The following is a 23,190-nucleotide window of genomic DNA, read 5'->3' as shown; positions in this document are numbered from 1 at the left end:
GTCACACAGGGGACAGTTTTTCAAACAGTATTGTGATGACGCGATTAATAAAATTATATAAGAGAATCATTTACTTACAAAACCCTCAGTTCAAATCAGGACTACAAACTGTTTCATATGTCTAGGTAGACATTTCCCAATTAGTAAAATAAATACTCTCTGACAATGAAATTCTACAATGTCCTTTCATGGAAATTTTTATGATTACACTAGGATCGACTGACTCCTACAACCAGAAGTCCCTTTCTATACTTTAACTTGCTCTAACTATGCTGTTTTAGAAGCTGCTTTCAGGATGTGAGGACTAAATTAAGATTAATGTTTTCCAATCGGTGTGCAGCATGAAATTGAAAGGGAGAATAAAACTTTCCATTTTAAAAAAGGAATATAATTCTAGAGGAAGTAGATGAGGTTTATAATACGGTGTAAATGTTTTACAGTAAGTAACTATTAAACACAAGACCATATATTTTAATTATTATTAACTTTCTGGGTGCCATTTGAAATCATTTAAGTGCATTTGAAGAAGTATGTATTCTTCGTGTATTTACCAGTAAGTAGCTTTTTGTCACTTGCTTACTGCATGAAAAATATGCTTGCAAAATGTTTCATTACCTATTCAGTGTAAATCTATATCCCTTCATTTTAAGAAGCTCTGTATATGTTTAGATTTAAGTAAGAGCAAATGTACCACATGCTTTGAGGGGAGAAAATATAAAGTGATTTTTTTTTTTTAACAAAATGTTTCTTATCTAAGAACACCAAAGTCCTATTTATGTCTCTCTGTACATACTATGATGAAATAACGACCAAGAATACAACCGAAGATTTAAAATACAATGAAACAAGAAAGACAGGCTGCGTAGTGACAAAACACGGTCTTTCCTCATGCCAGTAAAGTTCAAGCTGTGAGCATGCTCAGACCATCGGGAGGCACCAAAGTGACTCCATCAGAACTCCTTCTGAGGTGTAAGGAGGACACGTCTAATAACTCAATTGCTGTAAACCTGTTGTTATTATTCTGGTATTAAACTTCTCTTCAGCTGCAGACGGACTGAAATGTTCTTTCTACTTCACTTCGTTGTTCTGATAGACGTCAAAGGTAAGGCTGATGCTTTCTCGCTTAAATTAGTTCAATTCCAAAAGAATACAACCTTTCTATGTGGTCCTATCATATTTATAATAGAGTCATTGCACTGTTTGATAAACAGACAACTAGTCTGCGTTGTCATCGTCATTACCACTAACTGCTTAGAGTCCCATCCTACCAATTTCTAGGTGCAACACATTTTTCATGAAAACTTGCCTTATATGTTATTAAAATTGGAGACAAAAATATCTTTTTAAAACAATGCTGAAGAAATCGATTTTAATGGAGAAAATATTTTTAATATGTGAAAAAAGGATGACAAATTAATAAATTAAAATTTTGTCTTATGAAATTTCAACGTGTTGACATACGTTCATAAAATGTAGGTAATCATGAGTTGCTATGTTTTGTTGTTAATGGTGTTAAACTGGGAACTGCAAAGTCACAGACAAATCAAAAATCCGTATCTCTCCCAAAGAGCAAACCTATCTAAAATAAAACCACTAAAAACGTACAAAAGTATCCCCATTTAGATAACTCTTTTTTCTGTTTTTAATCTTAAACATTTTTATTTTGGCCAAATTGCTAATTTTAAAGTTAGTGGTATTTTTATTGTAAAGCTGAGATGAAAAAATAAAACCGAATCTTTACCTGGTTTTAAAGGAAAATATATATTTGCTTTGTTATGAGCTTATACACTTGTAAATACATAATCTATTCATCATACCCCATGCATGTTGAGGTTTATTATTATTATTGAAAAATGTATCTATTGAAGTTTATAATCTTTCTTAGAGAATTTTGATAAACTGAATAAAAGGTAGAATTTGAAATTATTTTTATTTTCTGAGAAATTCATTTTAAGTTTTTAAAATATTCAATTTTATTAAATGAATTCAACTGAGTATTGTTAATCTTGAAATAAAATTCAGTATTTATGAGAAAAATTTCAAGAACTTCAATAAAATTTTTGTCTGAATTTGAAATGCTAACACTTTGTTTCAAATTATTTTAAAATATTATTTTAATACACTTAGCACAATTGTTTTGTATTTAAGTCTCTCTTACATGAAAACTTAAGTGTTATGAAAGGAGAAAAATATATATGAACTCATTTTGTATGAAACACAGTTGTAGAAAACTGTGTATTTCTCTAAATTAGAAATCATTCCCTTGGAAGTTCATGTCTTATGCATAATTGCAATATTCAGTTTTATGATTTTTAAGAAGAAAAGTAGCTTCTTGAATTCAGCACCTCTCATAGAGGCTATCTGTACCTTTAAAAAGTTCTTTAACATACAGAAATGTAACTATAGTTAACCAATTTTACTATAGTACTGCTTATACTTGTGGTAATGCATCTAATTGATTTTGCTTAGAAAAACAAAATCCTTATGAGATGAAAACATCTATTACTAAACTAATGTCTTAAGATTTACCACAAAGTAATGGTGCTCTTTAAACAAACAAACAAATGAAAAATGAGGGGGGGAGAAATTTTAAACAGATGGTTTTTGTTTCTTATTTCTAAGTAAATGACATATTTCAGATCCATAGTAGCAACCTGATAAGTATTTAATAATTAATTATAATTCCCTGGAAATTTTTACTTTCTAATTTTATTATACATTACTTTTGATGGCTAATTTAAACCTTCATATTTAAAATTATTTAGTTTCAAAATTAGACATATTAATAATGTTTTGCTATCTTACTCTTACTTATAAAAATAATAATTTGCTATGTGATGAGGAAATTTTTTTTCTCACAATAAAATTATAGAGAATTAAAGCAGTAAGACTCTTTATAATAAACAAAGAAAAGTCATTTACAATTATGTAAGCATAAAGATTACTTTTTAAATTCAAATAAATATTTGTGATAGATTCTTAGGCCAGATCTAAACAAAAGGAAAAGTTAGAAATTGTATGACCGTCATTTGTCTTCTGGCCATGATCACCCTTGAGTGCCTAAGGAATGAACAATATTGACTATCTTAAGCTATAGACATTAATTGATAAGTCAAGATAAAATATCTTATTATCACTTTCTATATGTACTTTATCATCAATTTATTTATTCACTGGGTTTCTTTGCTAACCAGCCTCAACTCCCTTAAAAAAAAAAAAAAAGGCTTTTTTTTGTGGACTATTATGGACAATATTCCAAACCCAAAACATGGGCTTCTATGGGAAATTAAAGCATGAAACATGTACACCGCTACTTGGTAATTACGAATTGCTCCTTTTCAAATAATTTGCTAACCTTCGAAAAATGCGGTTATCCTAAAGGCCTGCGCTGCGTTTTGAAGAGAGCAGTATGTGACTGCCCCCTAATGGACAAGTTCAAACCTCAATTTGGACGGGCCTTTTTAAAGTCATGTCGGTTCACCTTGTTCGCTGTGATTTGAGAAAAGGTTTTCCGACTAAATTTTAATTTCACACAATTACGTCCATGCTGCTGGTAGCTGTGAAAATCAATTACATCGCTGGCCAGTCATACTGAGAGGCTGACGCAGCACCACTAATGAAGCCCGCTGTGAGGCGGGAGAGGACATACCCGATCCTCAGAAATTAAAGCCACTGAAATATTTTCTCTCTAAAGGTGCCAACTAGACATATCTCGCAACAGCTTTATTCATTTGTTCATCTTACTGTGAATAACTATGACCAATGTAATAAGAGCTTTAAGGCCTCTCACTTGAAGTGACAAAACTGGCTGGCAGCTGAATTGTAGAGACAAAATTGGGATGCCGCTTTCAAATAAGTTGAAAAAAAAATCACACTCTTATCCTAGAAAAATCATGGCCTGAATAAAATTCAACCAAGACTAGTTTTTATGTACATAGTTCTATAATAATAAATGCTCCGAATTTTTAGGACTATGTATTTGAGAACCCAACACTGCCTGGTAAATATATAACTTAATATTTGTCTTGCAAAATGAATGTGCTTGTTTTCCATAAGAAATAATAGTAGAATCAGGGGCACAATTATCTGAAAATGAATTATCTGTCTTCTATGCTTTATTCACACGCACCCTTTTCTCACCCCTATACTTCCAGAAATGTTTTTCTACAGAAAAAATTTAAACTTGCAATAAACACAGTGCTCACCAGTGTTGTATGACTATTTCCTTCACCCAGGGATGCTCTGTGTAAATAGAATACCTGCTTGATGAAGCAAAGGCAAATTTACCTAATTCTCCCTTTCTCAGATCCCAGTTTATTTTTTACTCGAGCTATAAAGTTAAAAAAAAAAAATTCAGTGACTATATTTTTCATTCCCATAATTCCAACGGAATTTAAAGTTGTCTTTCTGGGTTTACAAACTTCCATTCTGATCGCATGATGTAATCCCTTGCATTATTTCTTTGAGAATTTTAATCATCCAGGTTTTAAACTGCTTTTTAAGAACTATCATCTCCTGGGTCCCCAGGTATAAAGTCTCTTTTTTGTAAGTCCCAGGCACTTTCATGAAGTTGGAGGGTGTTTTCTCCTGCACACGTCCCCCTATGACTGGTCTCCTAATTGCCTCAAAAGAGCCTGTCGGCTGGCATCTGCTGATCTGAGCTGTGGTTTACATCGGTGTCTCATGGATTTCACCCTGTGTGTGATCTGGTTTTGAACTTCATGCCCAGTTTGCAGAGGAACCCTTTCCCTGCTGGTCATGGGCGAAGGGGCAGTACTGAAATCACAGCCTTGGTGGCCAGGCAGGGCTATGTCATCCCACTCACTGTCAGGGGCTCAGTCCCTGCGTGTGGCTTCCTGTGGGTCCCAGCCTCTGGGTTGGGCTGCATTCAGCCCCCTTCTCAGACAGGCAGAAATCTGGCTATGTATCTGGTGTCAGCCCTCTGCCAAGCAAGTGGCTTTGCTCCTCCAGTTTTTTTCTTTGTTCATGTTCAGTGGCTAGTTCTTTCATCCATGAGCTGAATCTTTTAATGAAATAACATAGTATCAACCTTTCCCTGTGTCTATGGAAAAGATATGTTGTGGAGAGCATACTCAGGATTTGCTCCCAATAGATCACCTTGACCCAGAAGCTCAGAAAAGAAGGTAGATTTTATTCTTCAGCTTTCACTTGATCAGAGATGGGACATGAGACGGCATCCACACCAGTAGACCTGGAACCATGGAAGAAAGCGCAGACAATGGAAGGGGTGAGGATGGGAGAGGCAGCCAAGTGGCAAGGAGGCTGGACTTAGGGTTAGCGACATGTGTTCAGGCCACAGCCCTGATCCTTCCCAGCCTTTGGCCGTCAGCGTAACAAATAACCTCTCAGCCTGAGCTGTCACACTAGTACAATTATCGAGTGTCCCAGGACCAGTTGCGGTGGTGTTAAAGAAATAGATTCTAGAACTCCAACCCCCACAGATTCAGTAGGTCTAGGGTGGGATGTGGGGCTCTGCACCCCAGGTAATCTGATGAAGCTGACCCATGGATCACAGCTCTGCAAACACTGGTGTTGCAGTTAGCACATCAAAGTATCGCAACACTTCTTTTTATAAGAGATGCCAATTGGGCTCACCTGGATTATGGAACACATTAATTCTACTTGAAAAGTTTCTTTTTTAATTTTTTGGGGGAGGAGGTTATAAGGACAAATTAAGCATTCAGCAAAGGAACAGCTGAAGCTACATTGTCTAAAGATCAGTATACAACCTCTTGATGGATAATATAATTCAAAAAGTAGAATTAATATGTAAGTTCAACTATAAAGTCATCTTGATGTTAATCACCACTCCCTCCTTAAGAAAGAAAAAGAATTAGCAAACCCATGACACAAATGGCTGGGGAAGAGTCTTCTGACTTGGAGCAAGATTCTCTTTCTCATTCGTCAATTGGTTCTCTTTATCCACTTTTTTGTTCAGTATGGTCCTGCCAGTGGACACTGGACTAGTCATTTGTCTGTAGCAGGACAAGAGTGATAATTCAAGGTCCTCCCTCATCTCCCCTCTTCTTCACCTCCTCTCCTCTCTCTCTTTTTTATTCATACCTTGCCTGAGACTTTCCGCAGTAACCGCAAAGGCAAAAATAGTGTATCTATTATGGTAGCTATTTCTCTTCGTTTCTTTTTACGTAAATTGATGAAATGTAAGAAACTCAAAAGATATTGATTCTTTTCCATTCTGCCTTTGAGGGCCATTATGCAAAGCTTCCCTCAGAAGCCTCAAATTCTGTCTGAAGGTGAGCTAAGAGAGTCTTTATGTAAACTCACACATAGGCAGGCACCGGAGCATAATCCATGCTGAGGGTTCCCGGGAAACTGTTCCCTATTACGAAGTCATTCTGTTACGGCTGTTTCTGTTTCCCACTTAAAAATGCCACTGTCATTGTAACAACTAAAGCTAAAATTATCTACTGGGAGACAGAAGTTACCCTCCCTGAGAGCACAGAATTTTGAGAATGCTATGTTTTTTCTCCTCCACTGTATTGTGAATTTTAAGAGTTTTGCAGAGTAAACATGAGATTACCTTTAGACATAGAGCATACAGGTAGCATACCCATGAGCTGGGGTGAGCCACCTTACCTCACCTACATGGACACCATCAGGATTTCAGGAGAGGCCTCTCCTCTTTCATGGTAGATAGCTTTAAGCAAAAACGTCAACATAAGAATACTGAAGCCCTGACACAAGACAAAGGAGAAAAGGGAAATGAGTATAGGGCTTCTGTATGCACCTAACCCACAGTGACGTCACATCCAACATGCATACACCCGAGTTTGGCCCATGCTTCTGACGTGGATTGTCACTGGAGTACCCATGGGCTCCCCACTTCCATGTACGGGGAGTCAGGTAGATGTGGCCCAATTACGGAAACAACTGTTAAGCTTAGATGATTTTGAGCTCATGGTGTGTGCTAAAAATTGAGAACTTTTTCAGGCATTGGGAGAACCAAAATTTAGTTTCCTTCCATGGATGGGGCACAGTGAACTATGGGGAAAAGGAAAATATCTGTAATAATAGTAAAATGTCACAAATACTGCAGTAGAGGTATGCACAAGATGCTTTGGAAAGAAACATCACACTCTGGAGCGGTCTTAGAAGGGATCAGAAAGTGTTCACAGGATGACTTCTGAGACGAATATCAGGGAAGGGATGATGTGAAAAAGGAGAAAAGTTGCATTTCACATAGAGAGAGCCGTACAAGCTAAGTCTCAGCATCTTATTACCATAAAAGTCAGGGGTGCTGGGAACGTCCTCCTGAGGAAACACAGTCATTTGAAAAGGACAAGACGTGCCTACAGGTTATGCTTGATCTGAAATCATCGCGAACGACTCAGTTCGTTCATTTTCAGCCCTATATAGTAATGCCGTCGATGACTACACCACAGTTTTACCATTTGCTTTTTCCAGCACTTTTGTATTGTTTTCAGTTCAGGGCTATTATGAGTAATGCAGCATCTATGTAGATCCCTCCCTGTCTGAGTCCTTCAGTGCACCTGTGCACACGTTTCTGTGGGCAGATCCCAGAAGAAACACTGCTGACTCAGGAGGTTTGCAAGCTTCAAGTTTGGTAGATAATGACAAACCGTTTTCCAATGCGTTTGTTCTAATTAACACTCCCTCCAGTGTATGAGAGCTTGCATAGCTTGTCATCCTTGCTAAATAGTGTAGGATTGGTTGGTGTTTTAATTATAGCCATACGGGTAATCTGTGGTGATATGTCCTTGGAGTTTTAATTTGTATTTCCATGGTTACTAATTAGATTTAATGCCTTTTCAGACGTTATTTGGCCATTTGGATATTCTCTTGTTTAGTTTCTATTCACGTATCCTGCCCATTTTTCTATTTACCATTCATCTTTTCTTTATTAATTTGTAGGATATATGTGTATATTTATATATGCTAACTACAGGCTGTTTTGCAAACATCTACTTTGCAACTTCCCTTTACACTTTCTTTTCAATTTGAAAGCAGTCACTGGTTATCAACTGACTGGATTACAGAAGTACCCAGGTAGATACCTTAGTTTATCCTCCTAATAGGCCTGTTGGTCTGGTCTGCCCTGTTGCCAGCGTCTCCCCACTGTACAAAGTGGGTGGTCTTTTTCTTCATTCCACCTCGTGGCGGAGATCATTTGAAGGGCCACAGGAAGTTGTTTGCTTCTTTGAAGCATTTTCCAACAGTATAGATCTCATGAATCAGATCCTCCATGCACATGACGCCATACTTACCAGGAAATGGAGGGAGCAACGCGTTATCTGTCAGGGCCATTCGCTTTTGGTTGATTTTGCCATAACCACTTGTAGATCAATTCATGTACTGACTTCAGGTGTGGGTACCCCCATGCAATATGTGGTTCCACAATCCTCAGCATGTTTTAATGGTGATTTCTTCCTCTTTTTAAAACAGAAATTCTTAATTTTAATGTAGCCTCATTTAGCACCTTTCCATTATGATTAACGCTTTTGTTTGTTTTTTGTTTCTTGTATTCTCCTTAAAATCTCTACCCCGAAGTCATGAAGATTTTTTCCTGTATTATCTTTCAGAAACTCCATTGTTTTACCTTTCATGTTTAGATCTATAATCCACGTAGAATTAACTGTCCCTCACCACTGCCACTTGGTCGTAAATCAAATGTTTATATGTGTGTCTGTCTTTTTCTGAAGTTTCTACTTTGTTCCATTGGTCTATTCTTTTTTTATCTTTGCACCAATGTCACACTGCCTGAATTATCATTCCCTTATCATAAATCTTGATATACTCGTGCAGGTAAGTTCTCTCGCCTTGTTGTCCGTCTTCAAGACACACCTGGCTCTTCTACCACACGCCTTTTAGAAACAACTTACCCATGTCTACACGCACTCTCCTGGGGCTTTATTGTAATTGCTTCAAACTTATAGATCAGTTTGGGGGAAGAATTAACATCTGTAAAGTATTCTGTCTCCATTTATTTAGGTCTTTAATGTCTCCCAACCATTTTATATACTTTGCATAAATGCCTTGCAGATTTTTGTTAGATTTATTCCTAAATACATGACATTATTGGTTCTATAATAAAAGGTATGTTTTATTAAACACTTCATTTTCTAATTGTTTGTTGCTGATATGTAGATTTTAAATTGATTTTACAGAAACTTTGCTAACCTCACAAATACAGATAATTCATTATTTTGGATGTTTATGTTCACAATCATATCATGAACGATGGCAGTTTTATTTCTTCTCTTCCAATTCTTACACCACTGGCTGACTCACCTTGCCTTCCTACATTTGCTAAGCCCTCTGGACAATGCTGAACACATGCAGTGATGATGGCCATCACTGTCCTGTTCCCAGTCTCAAAGGGAAAGCCATCAACATTCTCCATCAAGTGTATATCATACGCTATGGGGTTTTATAGACATCCTTACTTAAATCAAGTAAGTTACCCTCTAGTTTTAGTTTGCATAGTTATTTTAAAGTCAAGATCTTATAGTTCCATTTCTGGAGCCCCTGTCATAAACACAGGTGAAGACAAGTGACAACCTGGGAGAAAATATTTGTGAGTTACAGAGCAGAGGGCTAACTGACCTCCCTAAAGAATTCTGGTAACATCGCCAGATCCAATTTTCTCACACATACTTCCAGATACCATGTTCCAGGCCACCGCTGCAGGAATGCAAGTCACCAGCCCAAGAGCATAAATGAGTGAGTGAGTTTTTCATAAAACAAAGGTATTCCTTTCAAAGGGTTGTCTTTTCTTCTGTGGATACAGTCTAAGTTTTAACAATTAAATAATATGTTTCTAATACATCATTATTATAATACATGGTAATTTAGCATTTCTTAATGTTCTTATTTGCAAACTAAAATATTAATAACTTTTGCAGGTCCCTCTAAATTCTTTAATTGACTCAATTGGTCTAAGTAACCTCTGACCTATGTGTATGAGGAATGGGTGACATTCAAGATAATGACAAAGAAAAAAGAGCCAATGCATTAAGGAGATAAGGAGGCATATTTAGAAAATATGGAGAAGGAGGAGGTAAACCCGGGCAGGAGATGTCACTAAGCCAAGCAACACAAGGTTTCAACCTGGGACTATAGTTGTGTCAAATACTGCAGAGAACTAAATAAAATGAAGACTATAAAGTACCTATTGTATTTAGTAACAAAGAGGATATTAGTGATTCTGGAGGGAAGGATTTTAGTGGAGCAGCAAGGCCAAGATCAAATGTGGTGGATCAAAGAGAGAAAGGTGGTGAGGAATGCAGACATTGACTCATTTCTGAGGAATTTAATTTTGAAGGGAGAAGTGTTTCAGTTCTCATGTCGATATAGTAGGATCTGGGTTGACTGGTTGCTTGGTTTGTTTGTTTTGAAGATGAGAGCTGCCTGAATAAGATTAATGTAAATGCAAAACCCAGTGGAGATACAGGGATATTGAAAATACAGGAGATAAGGGAAATAATTAATGGAGAGAAATTCTGAGCAGATGAGGCTAAATGGAATACTATAGAACACAGGCAGAAGGCTTCACTGAGGGCAGGAAGGAAAGCCTTCTTCTTTTCATTATGAAAGAAGCATCCAGGGCCTCAGCCTAGGACGTGTGGCTTCTACACAGCTCAGCACCAGCCATCTGTGTAAGGTGCCCACACCTGTGTGAGGTACATCCTGCCCAGTCACAGGGGTGCAGAGAAGGTTGGAAGTCTATGGGACTAGAATTGGGGAGACTTGCCATCAAGAGGAAAAATAACCAGCGGAAGTCCCTTGAAACAGAGCAGTCATCAAATGAGAAAGGAATTAAATAAGAGATGAAGGGAGAAAGTTACCACCTTCTCCTCGCTCTGCATTTGCCATGCTAAGGTTTCCTCAGGCTTCACGTGTCTCCTTTACTGTCATCCTTTCCACGGTCTTCTTCCTTTACCCACCAGAGTGTTCATTCTGTGAGCTCAATGTGCTCAGGCAGGTTTTAGGAAAAAAGCTGTCTCTCAAACTCAGGCAGAACAAAATAGGTATTTAAATACTAAAAGACAAGATTTTAACCCAAAAGAATGCATCCCTAGAGGTGAATTTAAGCAGTTTACTGGTCACTAGCAGATATCTTTTTGGAAGAGAAGACTTTCTTGTGCCTTCATATAACTTAGAACCCATCAAGGACCATGCCATTCAGTGTGTGACCCAGGTAATAGCACTCAGCCCAGGGGGACGTGGCCTGAAATACACCCCTGGTGAGGGTGATGTCGACAACTTGAATTTCTCTTTATTTCCAGTTTAAATCAAGATGTATTGAGCCTATTCTGTTCCAGAAAATTTAGCATCATTTCCCAAAATATGTCTGTTCAAACATCAGGCAATCACCTGAAGAGGGAGATGGGGTGATGGTTTCTGCAGAAAATCTGTGAGTAGGACCCTGAGGGACAGGCTGAGATGGTTGGTTTTCCCCTGAAGGACATGACAGAAAATGCGGACTTGGAGAAACTCAGTTAAGGCAGGAATCTTTGAAGTGGGAAGGAGGTGGAGTAATGGTGTGCATGGACCCAGACCTGAATCCTCCACGTACTGACTCATATGGCCGCACAATCCTGTCAGGGTCTCCACTCACCTTAGCATAAAAGCTTTGTAAGGACGACTTTACTAGTTTCCTTCAAACGAACAATACGTCGTCTACTCTGTAAAGGCGGGCTTTTAGTGAAGCTCAGCCTCTTCCCAGAAGTAGGGGGGCTTCTGTAGGAGGATTCAGCAGATGAGCTGGCTTCACCGTTGCATCCCGAGTGCTATTGCTGCCGTTCTCGGAGCTCCTAGCCCCTGAGCTCCCGGTGGTCATGGCTGTGGGCTGCCTTGTAGAAATAGCATGGGATGCATTCCACTAACATTTGCTGGATGTCAAATGAATATTTCTTCTGGTGCTGCAGTACTTGGCTCTTTAGAGTAAATACCAGTGGCTCCATCTGTGTCTGAACTGGATTGAACTTTAGGAATGGTGCACTCTGGGAAGTGTCCTCCTTGGTCAGGACGCTGTGTGCTCCCCCGGGACCATGGTGTCAGTGTGGAGAGTCTCAGCCAGAACACCAGGCTGAGGGGATGAAGGCTCTCTTCAGCTTCATGCAGGTCCAGCACAGGTGAGAATCAGAGAAAGCAAAGAGCGATTTGCACATCTCCATGGATTCTTAAACTCAGGACCAAAAAGACAGTTCTCACCTGTTGTTTCCTAATAACACAAGGAAGGTATTGGTGCGCAGCAAAAAATGTCCTTGGGCAGCAGTCCAGTTGGCTTCAAAAGCCTATCAAGGAACCATTTTCAAACCCCATTGCTCAGACATGTCCAGAATATTGACCAGAAGGCAGGAGGCGGAATACTACTGAGCAATTTCCTGTTATATATTCCAACCCTCCTCAGCTGTGTGTTTGGCAGGGATCCCACAGAAACTCCTGCAGAAGCTACCAACCTCGCTTCTCTGTAGGCATGCTCCATTTTTATAATCCCCATATTTCCATAAAAACTATCTCCTTCTACTTCCACAGATGGCAGGAAGCATAGACAGCAGAACATGCTTTCTACGGACGGCAATTGATTCTTTTTCAGTATATATCAAATACAGCTGGGGTTTTTAATTATTTTTTAAATTGTATAATGACAGAGCAGAATGATTAATGGAGTATATAGGAGACTAATCAATACTTTGTCATCACAATAAAAACATACACCTGCAACTTTGGGAAGTCTACATCTTGAAAGGGGCTCTTTATTCGATACCTCTTTTATTCCTAAATGACCCATTCATTCATTTGTTCATTAAAAAAAATTACTGAGCACCAGATAAGTAGCAGGCAGTAAGTCAGACAATAGGGATTTAGGATACAGAAGACAGGGAGTAGGGAATTGATTTCATTTATTTATTTTTCTTCTACATAAAATTTGTACCTTGAGATGGCTTTAGGAAGATACCATTCTCGGGTGAAAGATGGGGAATTGTGAGAAGTGCGACCGATCGGTTCTGTTTGTACACGGTCAGTCCTTCCCTCCCCCATACTAGCTACATGTACACATTTTTTGCACAAAAAGGATATAATCTCGATCCCCCTTGTCTGTGACAGCTGAGAGCTTGTCCCCCTCTAGGTGAGTCTGCATTTGTGACGTGGGAATTTAGTTGGGTCCAGCTCTCAAAGAACCCACGGTTGTCTGCGTGATAACTCTGTAGGGAACACAATCTACCAGCGTCAGTTTTCCACTTCAAAACTGTCTTTAATCGAATATCTAACCACCTCTTCTAGATCATTAATAGAATAGTATTAATATTGTTTGTGTTGTAAAGACATTTTCATTGGTTATTTATCATTTACAACCCCCCACCCCATTAGCTTTCAAAAGCGATTCGAGGCTGCTTAAGATAGAAACCACATGTGTCATATGGCTTTTAAAACAGAATAATATGAAGAAGTAGGGGACGTTTTATTATAGTCCCTATTTTTTCTTTCATAGACGTCACAAAAAAGTCACCCAGTGCTAAGGCACTGCAAGCTTCCACTCAGCATCAGAGCTTCCTTCTTAAAGCCCTGTTTTCTTACCTGACGTTGAAATTGCCCACATTACCCAAGGTAACGTGCCAATATTACCCAAGGGCTCACCATGGGCCAGGCACTCTCCAGGACTTCACCAGCGTTAGCTTCTCTTGCTCCTGAAATGATAATGAAAGACATTATCATTGACTTGACTTTAAATATGAGAAAACTCAAGTTGAAAGAGGTTAAGTAGCTTGCTTGAAGTCACACAGTGAGTGAGTGATCGAGAGAATGCTAATCCAGGCAGAGCACTCCATCACTAATGGATAGGATTTTTTTTTAATTTTATTAAATTTATTGGGGTAACATTGGTTAATAAGATTATATAGGTTTCAGGTGTACAATTCTATAACACATCATCTGTATATTGCATTGCGTATTAAACACCCAGAGTCAGTTCTCCTTCCCTCAGCATATATTTGACCCCCTTTACCCTCTTCTACCTCCCCACACCCTCTTCCCCTCTGGAAACCACCATACTATTGCCTGTATCTATGACTTTTTTGTTTGTTTGTTCACTCGTTGCTTTCTGTTTTATATCCCACATATGAGTGAAAGCATGAATATTGGGTCACATCCCATTAGTGGATGGGTCATGAGATCTACTTAGTGGTTTGTGATCCCTTTTCAAGTGAATGAGATAGGAGAGCAACGATCAGAGTGCATCACACATAGTAAAAAGCATAGTAATATTTTGAGAAGCTTTGTTTTCAGTCTCTGTGTATGTGTGTTTGTGTGCTGAACTGTGATACAAAATTTTTTTCTAACTATCAGTTACTGTCTTAAAAAAATGTCAAAGCTGCTACACTAAGATATACTGACCTCATTCATGTTCCGGACTACTAGTTTTAATAAATCTGCCCTTTACAGAAATCTTAGGAAGAAGTTACGAGATTTAAATCTACAAGGAAGAAGTTAAGAGATTTAAAAATCTATGACTCAAATGTCAACTGTAACTGAAAAAAATAAAATAAATAAATAAATAAAAATTTGAAAAACTACCTCAAAAAAATAATCTATCACTCAGTGTGTATGACCCCATGTGAAAAGACTTCACAAGCCAACCCCCAGAGCCACATGGCAAAGAAAATTTTCCTAAAGTTATGAGATCTGACTGGTCCTATGTCTAGTTGCTGACAGTAAATCATTTACCTATCACTGCAACGATAGTGGAGAAAATACATTTTTCTTTTGTAAGAACAAAAATCCAGAGGGTAGAAAAGTACCCAAGGGTCACTGGCCCCATTCAGAGAAGGCCCAGCAGCTTCTGGGGAGAGTGGCACTGTTACATCCAGCTATTCCCTAAGAGAGGCAGACTCTCCTCTTTTATGTGTTTGCTGGAATTTGATGGTCATTATGACTAAAGCACTAAAGCTGAAAAAATCCAACACTCCATGCGTCCTCTAATGATATCACTAAAAGCTTAACATGCACTTGTAACTCACACACAGCTTCAGTGCTTAAAATCAAAACTCCTGCCCTAAAACAGAGGCAGTATTTGTTAAACAGTGAGGGCTGGCAGGCTTCGTCTACTTTAGGAGCACCTGGTGCCTTGTCTGGTGGGAGGGCACCTGACTGCAAGGCGCCATGTGTTAGAGGACCCAGCTGTCACAGGGCATTTCCCCAAGAACCAGAGTGCTTTCACTTCTCAGCCTCCATTTCCTCACCTTCACCTAGAGAGAGCAACACCAACCATTCCAAGCAGCCAGTAAGTGCAATAATTAGGAAACACCCAGCACAAGGTCGACGGCGCTCCACAGAGGTTTGTTCTCTCTCCTTCTAAGTTAAAAACCATCGTAGCACCAACCCAAGGAAATTCCTGGCCATGATGCCAACCTTCAGTGGCGTGGTTAGGGACACTTCAAAAACATGCCTTGCTCCCTTCAATGAGTCATGACGTGTAGCCACACCCAAGTCTACATGCTCCTATATCAATTTCTGTGACGTTTCATGTTGCACTCCTTTTAAAAAAAAAATACACAGCTTCCACCATTTTACTAGAATAGTTACAGAAAACACATCTCTTTATTTTTTGGAAAGTACTCTTTCAAAATTGAAAAAATGTCTCATATCTAATTTCTGAGATTTTTTTGGTCATTTTATCCCCAGATATAGTAATTTTGTACATGGTAATTAATCTTTCCATTCTGGGTTCCCTCATTCAACCCCGTAATTTTTCAGCTCTCATTCTTCTTCTCATGTTCCCTGCCCAAGAAAACTGTTTTGAATTTGTCCTCATAGGGGACTTATGCTATCAAGTGTCTGATTCAACTGATATCCTCGTAGCACAGTGGTTAAGGGTGGGCCTCTGGAGTCAGGGGATAGATGACTCAAATCCGACCTCTTCCAGATGAATGACTGCATATACCCCTCAAACATAAAGGGTAATATCACCCATACATAGATTTATCTCAGGAATAACAGACAAACCAGTGTGCCAAATGCCTGGCACAAAGTGAGCTCAATGACATATTGTTATTTACTGTTCTGTCTCCTTATTCAAACATGGTTCTGGGTTTCTCTCTGATTCACACTTAAACTGTCCTTTGCATACATTTTTTTAAATTGTAACTCCCCTCAAATCGTTCTTGTAAAAGGTTAATAAGTAATTCAATTCATTTGTTTGATCCTGTGAACTCATGGTTTTGCTTTTCTGTTTCCAGGAGTGGGTAAATCTTTGATTTTCTAGAACGTAGGACAATTGCTTTGGTTTTATTTACTATTGCCTTCCTGAAGTGAACCCAAAATAAGCCTTGATTCCTTTCTTGGTGTAGGTAGTGTTGGCTATGATCACAATTGTTTGGAATGTAATCAAGGATATTGTTCATAGAAGTTATGCACTAAGAATAACACCAGACAAATTTAACTCACAGCGTACTTGTGAAAATTGAATGGGGTAACATGAAACGAGTTTGGCCATATTAACACTTTCTTGCTATTACCTAAGATTTTTATCCCCTTTTCCACCTAGATTTCGCACTGACCGAAGGCAGTACAATCACTCCTCTGTGCCAAAAAGGGTATTTTCCCTGTGGGAATCTGACCAAGTGCTTACCGCGCGCTTTCCACTGTGACGGCGTGAACGACTGTGGGAATGGCGCTGACGAGGAGAACTGTGGTGAGCCCCCCCAGCCCTACATGTGTGCCCCGCCTTAGGAAACCCCAGAGCTGCGGGCAGATCGGATAATTGTAATGCACTGGAAGAGATGGCTTGTATTGTATAAGGAATCCCTTTGTAACACAAATAATTGATCCCCAATTTATTTGTGATAATTACCTGAATTTTCAGATATAGAGGTTGCTTAGAACAGAAATGCAGTATTATGAAATGTGATAGTTGATAAAAATCTAAATTAGCTTTTAAATTCTACTTGGATACACATATTTTAATTTTAAATGGCTTCCTATGACTTCCTTGTTATGGCTTGGTCATTTGGGTCCATTGCAAGATTACCCATGATGTGAAAATGGGCTGCCCAGAGAATTCATTTATTTGACAGACCTTTATGTAGTACCCATTACGTGCGAGGTGCTCTCGAAGTCATCGCGACCCAGCAGGCTCAAGGGAAACACGAGTCTTGCCCTCGTGAAGTTCACATATGGACCATGTGAACAAGGAGGAGGATAAACTTGTAGCTAAATAAATAAATTAAATAAGTTCAGAGTGATAGTGCCATGTGGTATATAAAACAGGCTAATGGCACAGAAAGTGACTTGAGGGGTGGGCTACTTTTTAAAAAAATTTAGTTTGTATCTTTAAAAAATTTTTTATTAAAATATAGCTAACATACAATATATTAGTATCAGGGATAAACCATAGCTATTCAACATTTATATACCGAAAGAAGTGATCACCATGATAAGTCCAGCAACCACCTGACACCGTACCACGCTATCACAATATTATTGACTGTATTCCCCATGCTGTACATTACATCCCCATGACTTATTTGTTTTATACCTGCAAATTTGAACCTCTTATTCCCCTTCACCTTTCCCGTCCTTTTTAATTTTTCAATTACAGTTGACATTCAATATTATTTGATATTAATTTCAGGTGTACAGCATAGTGATTAGACATTTATATAATTTAAGAAGTGATCCTTCCTGACTAGTCTAGTACCCACCTGGCACTATACATAGTTATTACCATATTATGGACTATATTTCCATGCTTTACTTTGCACCCTCATGACTACTTTGTAACTACCGTTTGTACTTCTTAATCCCCTCACCTTTTTTACCCTGCCCCTAATCCCCCATCTATCACCCTGATAAATCTAGTACCCATCTGACACCAAATATAGTTATTACAATATTATTGACTACATTGGGAAGGCTAAAGACATAACCAGAGAAAACCTCTCTGAGATGATGACATTTGAATTGAATATGATATGAAAAGAAGAAAGAAACCATGAAATATTCTGGAGGAACATAGTTGCAGGCAAAGGAAACAGCAAGTGCAAAGGCCCGGAGGCTGAATGAAACAAGACAATGTATTTGTGGGACAGAAAGGCCAGTATGGCTTAAGAAGAGTGACCAAGAATATAGGTGGGGTAAAGACATAAGCAGAGACCAGAGCACCAAGGGTCTTACAGGCCATTTTAGGTCTGTGTATTAAGACTGTATATATTGTCTAATCTTACCCATGTATATTTCTCTCAAAGAAACTGATGCCAAGAGAGGATGACATGTCTCATTAGTCATAGAGTAGACAGTAGAACCCAGATCTCCTGAATCTGAAAGAATCCTGTGTGTTTTGTCCCACACAGAACGGCCATTCCTTGGCACTGGCCAGCTCGCAAAGTGACACAGCAAAGGCCAGGGATGCTGGGCATCTGTCTTTAGAATCTGCTCTCCTGCCCCGGGTACTCATGCATGCCTCCCACTGTTGGGACCTCCTGCCCTCACCTCCCATGGATCACTCCTGCTCATGCCTTAGAAAGCAGCTAAAGGTGTCCCCTCATCACCTGAGAAGCTTGGCTTCTCTCCACCCAGACGCTCTACCACCAGTTTAGGACAAGCATTCTTCCCCTGCCGCCATAGCACAGTGTACCTGTGTGACTGTATGATGAACTGCCTCGCCTTTCCGCTGCACTTCTCTCACTAGACATGAGCTCCTGGAGGAGTTCTTGTCTGTCTCGTTCTGGTGGCACCAGAGCTCATTACAGTACACAGTAGGTGCTCAATCTGGGGCAGTAACGGGGCAGCTCTTTGGATGCCAGTATCACCCACTCAAATTCTTGGCTTTTCCGCTTCACTGCATGGGAATCAGAGAACACGCGTGTCTATCTACCTCACGAGTATGTTCTGAACACAAATTAAATCATTTGTGTAAAGGCATCGAGTAGAACCACTGTAAGAACCGTGAAGGGTACTAGTAAAAAATAGAACTAAATTAAAAAAAAGAGAGAACTAAATTAAAGATTGCAAGGATCAAAGGGACCTGTGGGCAACTATTTAAATTTACTTTTCTATCTGTATTAACTTCAGTATCACACTTTGCAATGCCTATTTTATTGTGTTAATAGCATATACCAAAGTGGGGATTCTTCAAAATCAGGTCTACTTTTTAAAAATATGTATAATTTTACTGCAAAAAAAGAGACAAAGAAACTTGGCAAATAAATAGATCATATCCTGTAACAAATTGAGAAAATATTACTCCTTTATTAAAAAGGTCAGGTGACAAATATTATCAGAACCCGTTACATCTATCAAGTATGTATCTATATATACATATGAGGACCTCAAAATTAAGATCAAACTTTAAAATGTCAGCATTAGAAATAGATGATAGTTTTCAGGCTATGCATAAAATAATTGTCTATTTTCATTGTATGTTTTATGATACATACATTTAGAATATCTCTAATTGCAAAGAAGAGAAAAAGTCTAGATGTCTGCCTACCCTTTTCTCCCTTACTATTGATGTTATCGTTCTATTATTTAAACCAACTTTTTAACTAATTTCATTATCAAATTTGTATACTTCTGCTTTGTACTTTGACTTACAGCACAACTGACACATATACATCACCATTTTGCAGGGGACACTAGTGGATGGGCGACTATATTTGGCACAATCCATGGAAATGCTGATGAAGTGGCATTCACACAGGAGTGCTGTAAGTGGCATCGGGTCCAAGCCTGGATCACCTTGCAGGCACCACGGTTTGCAGTGCATGGATTTATATGGAGAGTGTGATCAATTTCCTTTAGATTTCCATTTCAGTTCAATGTATTTTAGTGGTCAACTGGTCTACTGTCTGCTTGGGGACTGAAAAGATAGAGAGGAAAACATGACATGCTCCATTCATGTTCATTCCATGTATTGGGCTATGATTGCAAGAATATATAGCTAATGAATAACTGTGAAAAATAATAAATATCTCATTGCCTTTAATTACTTGATTCAATAAAGGTACTGAACACCAATTACTTTCCAGTCCCTATGCTAAGCACTGAGAGTCCAATGATAAGACGTGGCCCCAACCCACACCTACCTCACATGGTAGCAGGAAAGGCAGGTCCTTGCAGAAGCAGGAATGATGCAGTATTAGTGTTCAACCAGGGGATGGTGTTTACAGAAAGTAATGTGGAAACCCATTGGAAGAAATGATGGCTCTGCCACGAATGGGGAAAGACCCACAGAAAAGATGACATTGAGATGAACTTGGAAGTCCTTCGACAGAGGGAAGGGTAAGAGGTAACAGGATGATCAGGGAAGCAAGATCAGCAAACACGGGGCTAGGAAGGTGCAGCGCGTGCTTCTCAGTGCCTTTTACAGTGGTGGTGAGTGCCTGGGGGGCGGGGCAGGAGCTGCACCTGGGAGGGTGGGGCCCGCCCATTAATGCTTTTGGGTGCACTTTGGAGTCTGGCCTCTGTCCTGTAGATGGAGTTATGTCTATGTATAGGCATATATGTAATAATATAATACATTATATTACATGTAATATGCATAATGTATGTACACTCAGACCTAACTATGTAGGTGTATGTACAATCAAATATGTACATTAGTATGCATATATGTAATGTATGTATATATATATTAAATGTTACACTAACAGTATATGATGCATTTCATAATGCCAGGTTATAATTATCACTTATATACTTTATTATACACAAAAATATCCTATATGAAAATTAGAAATTAGAGTACATCAAAGGATTAAGAATAAATATAACTGCAAGTTCTGATATCTTCTTCCTGAACCACAATGGGTCACCCTGCACACACCCTGTTGTGGAGATGGCTGCCACACGTATGGGCAACCATTGAAGGTAGGAGCTTATTTTTCTGTAATGAAGAGGAAGAAGCACATCTAAGAAGTGTATGTGAGGATGATGCTCCCATCAGAATTGTAGAGACTGGGTTAGAACAGTGGTTCTCAACCTGGGACAACTCCCCCCACCCGCCAAGAACATTTGACAATGTCTGGACACATTTTTGGTTGTAGCCCCTGGAGGGAGGCAGGTTACTGCTGGCATCTAGAGGGGAGTCTTACGATGCTGCTGAACACCCTACAGTGTATTCAGCGCACAGGACACCCCACAACAGAGCACGATCCGACACAGATACCAATGGAGCCGAGGCCAAGGGAAAAGAATGTGACAGAGGTAGCGGTTATTCTGTTTCTTGCAATGCTCCAGACCAGTGTTAAGAACCTATTAGTATTAACAGATTACTATCAATCATAGCACCATTGGGAAGAGTAAGGTACAGATTGATGCAAGAGCCATTTCAGAAGAATCCACAGAGCTTGGGGAGGCGCCTGGCCTGCAGGTGAGGGAGTGCGGTGCACAGTTCTTGCTTAGGTAGCAGGCCCAGCTTGGACTGTGTGGGATTCTTTTATGGGCAAATACGAGTGTCCAACCACAGGTTTTCAATCCAATAACGCAGCCACTCGTCTCAATGTCAATAAATATTGAAGTAAACATTCTAAAGTTTTCTATAGGAAGGAAGTGGAGCTAATTAGCATAAACCTATAAACAACATAAAATACTTTCCAAACTTTATACACTAGAATGTACCTTTTGTACTACGCAGGTACTCAACACAAGTTTGCTGAATTTACTAAAAGTCGGTAAAATTGATTTTTAAAACAAAGTTTGGATAAAAGTGATTATAAAAGAAGCAGAGCAATTAGAAATAACTTATTTAAATAAATAATGATAAAGTTAGAAAATTGGAAATAACTCTCATTTTCTTAGCTCCATCAAAACACATATCCATGGGATCAGAGACAATATCAAATACTTCATAAATATCTTCCCCTGACCCCACACACGTGACTGTCCCATGGACCAATCTGGCCTCGTTTCACCATATTTTCTCACCCCTTTACATGCCATTATCCTAATTATTATGAAGATTCCTTCAGAGTACATTCTGAAGCCTGTTTTTCCTTCTGCATGCCTCTGATAGATGGATCTTTGCTTTTCTCACCTTTGTATCCTCTCTGTAACTTTTACCTTCCCCTTTAACTTCCTAGTTAATGAAAAGCACCAAAGAACCAAAATGAGAGCGCATCTGACTTGGTTGATTTTAATAAAGTGCAATGGTGGCTATGGCAGAACCTGCATCTAATTCTTCTCACAGATTTAAGAGAAGTCTGAAAGGGAAAAATAATTGAATTAAATTTGAATCAACAAGCATTTATTGAGCAACCTCATTGCGCCATTCGATTAAATTGAATTGACTTAGCTACATCCATTAAAGATTTACTCAAGCAGACTGTTTCTCATCGAAGTGAACTTCATCTTGCTTCACTATTTGCTTTTTCCTATTTAAACATTTCTGTGGTTTCTTTCTAATCACTTGTTAAATGCCTCTGAAATGACCACTGGAAGCTAGAACTGAGATGAACACATTAATCTGTATTTGACTAGGAGAGAATTCTTATTTGCTTTATGATGGACTTGAATTAGTTCATTATTAACATGTAAATGTTATACATTCAGAGAAAAGAGAGCAATGTCAGTTTTCAGAGATAAAGTCATCATTGAAGCATTTTTTGCCTAGTGACATCTTCCTCTTTTTGCCCCCTAGTTCTAAACCAGTATCCACAAGGCTGTGACTGCAAGGAAACTGAACTGGAGTGTGTAAACGCCGGCTTACGGTCTGTGCCCACTGTGTCCACCAACACGACGCTACTGTGAGTAGAATACAAATCTAGATACTGGCTCCTAAAGTCCTTGGAAAAGTGTGTAACCTCATCTAATCTGCATTTGTTCTGTTTGATGCTACTTGTACATTAAAAAACGATAGAAACTCCCTTTAAAAGCACCAGCCATGAGAGAATTCTGCATGCTGCTTAACGCTGTATGTTATTATACATTAGCCAGGTTATCCTTTAGCTCACAAACGTCTGCCGTCTGGATTTCTTATTTTCAATTGCTTTCTGACTTGTGTGTCGTTACTAACATGGCAGTTCTATGTTGTTAAAAATCAAACTTAAACAAGGAAGAATTCTCATTCTATCTCCTTGTTAATAGTGGTGATTTGTCCAAGACCACCAAGGTACAAGAGATCCATGAAGCTTCGGGCACGCGTTTCTGTATTTTGCATAATGTTTTGAGAGCCTCTGGAATCTGTTGTCC

General features: G+C 38.9%; 1 protein-coding gene across 4 annotated transcripts in view; it reads left to right on the top strand.

Annotated features, from left to right (window-relative positions):
- The first annotated feature begins 772 nt into the window (after window positions 1-772).
- Window positions 773-23,190, top strand: part of RXFP2 (relaxin family peptide receptor 2) — a 54,719-nt gene continuing 32,301 nt past the window's right edge. For 3 of the 4 annotated variants that reach the window (XM_074330080.2, XM_074330081.2, XM_019749619.3), the window contains exons 1-4: window positions 773-1,102; window positions 16,550-16,696; window positions 19,632-19,709; window positions 22,640-22,745. In XM_074330080.2, the coding sequence (XP_074186181.2) occupies window positions 1,060-1,102; window positions 16,550-16,696; window positions 19,632-19,709; window positions 22,640-22,745 (374 nt within the window). In that variant the 5' untranslated portion in view covers window positions 773-1,059. Of the gene's footprint in view, window positions 1,103-16,549; window positions 16,697-19,631; window positions 19,710-22,639; window positions 22,746-23,190 lie in introns of those variants that run through there. The other variant, XM_074330082.2, reaches the window with a different exon arrangement.

The sequence above is a fragment of the Rhinolophus sinicus genome, chromosome 16, assembly GCF_057876585.1.
Source record: "Rhinolophus sinicus isolate RSI-liver-muscle chromosome 16, RSI-T2T, whole genome shotgun sequence".
Taxonomy (NCBI): Eukaryota; Metazoa; Chordata; class Mammalia; order Chiroptera; family Rhinolophidae; genus Rhinolophus; species Rhinolophus sinicus.
This window is presented reverse-complemented; position numbering and strand designations above follow the sequence as displayed.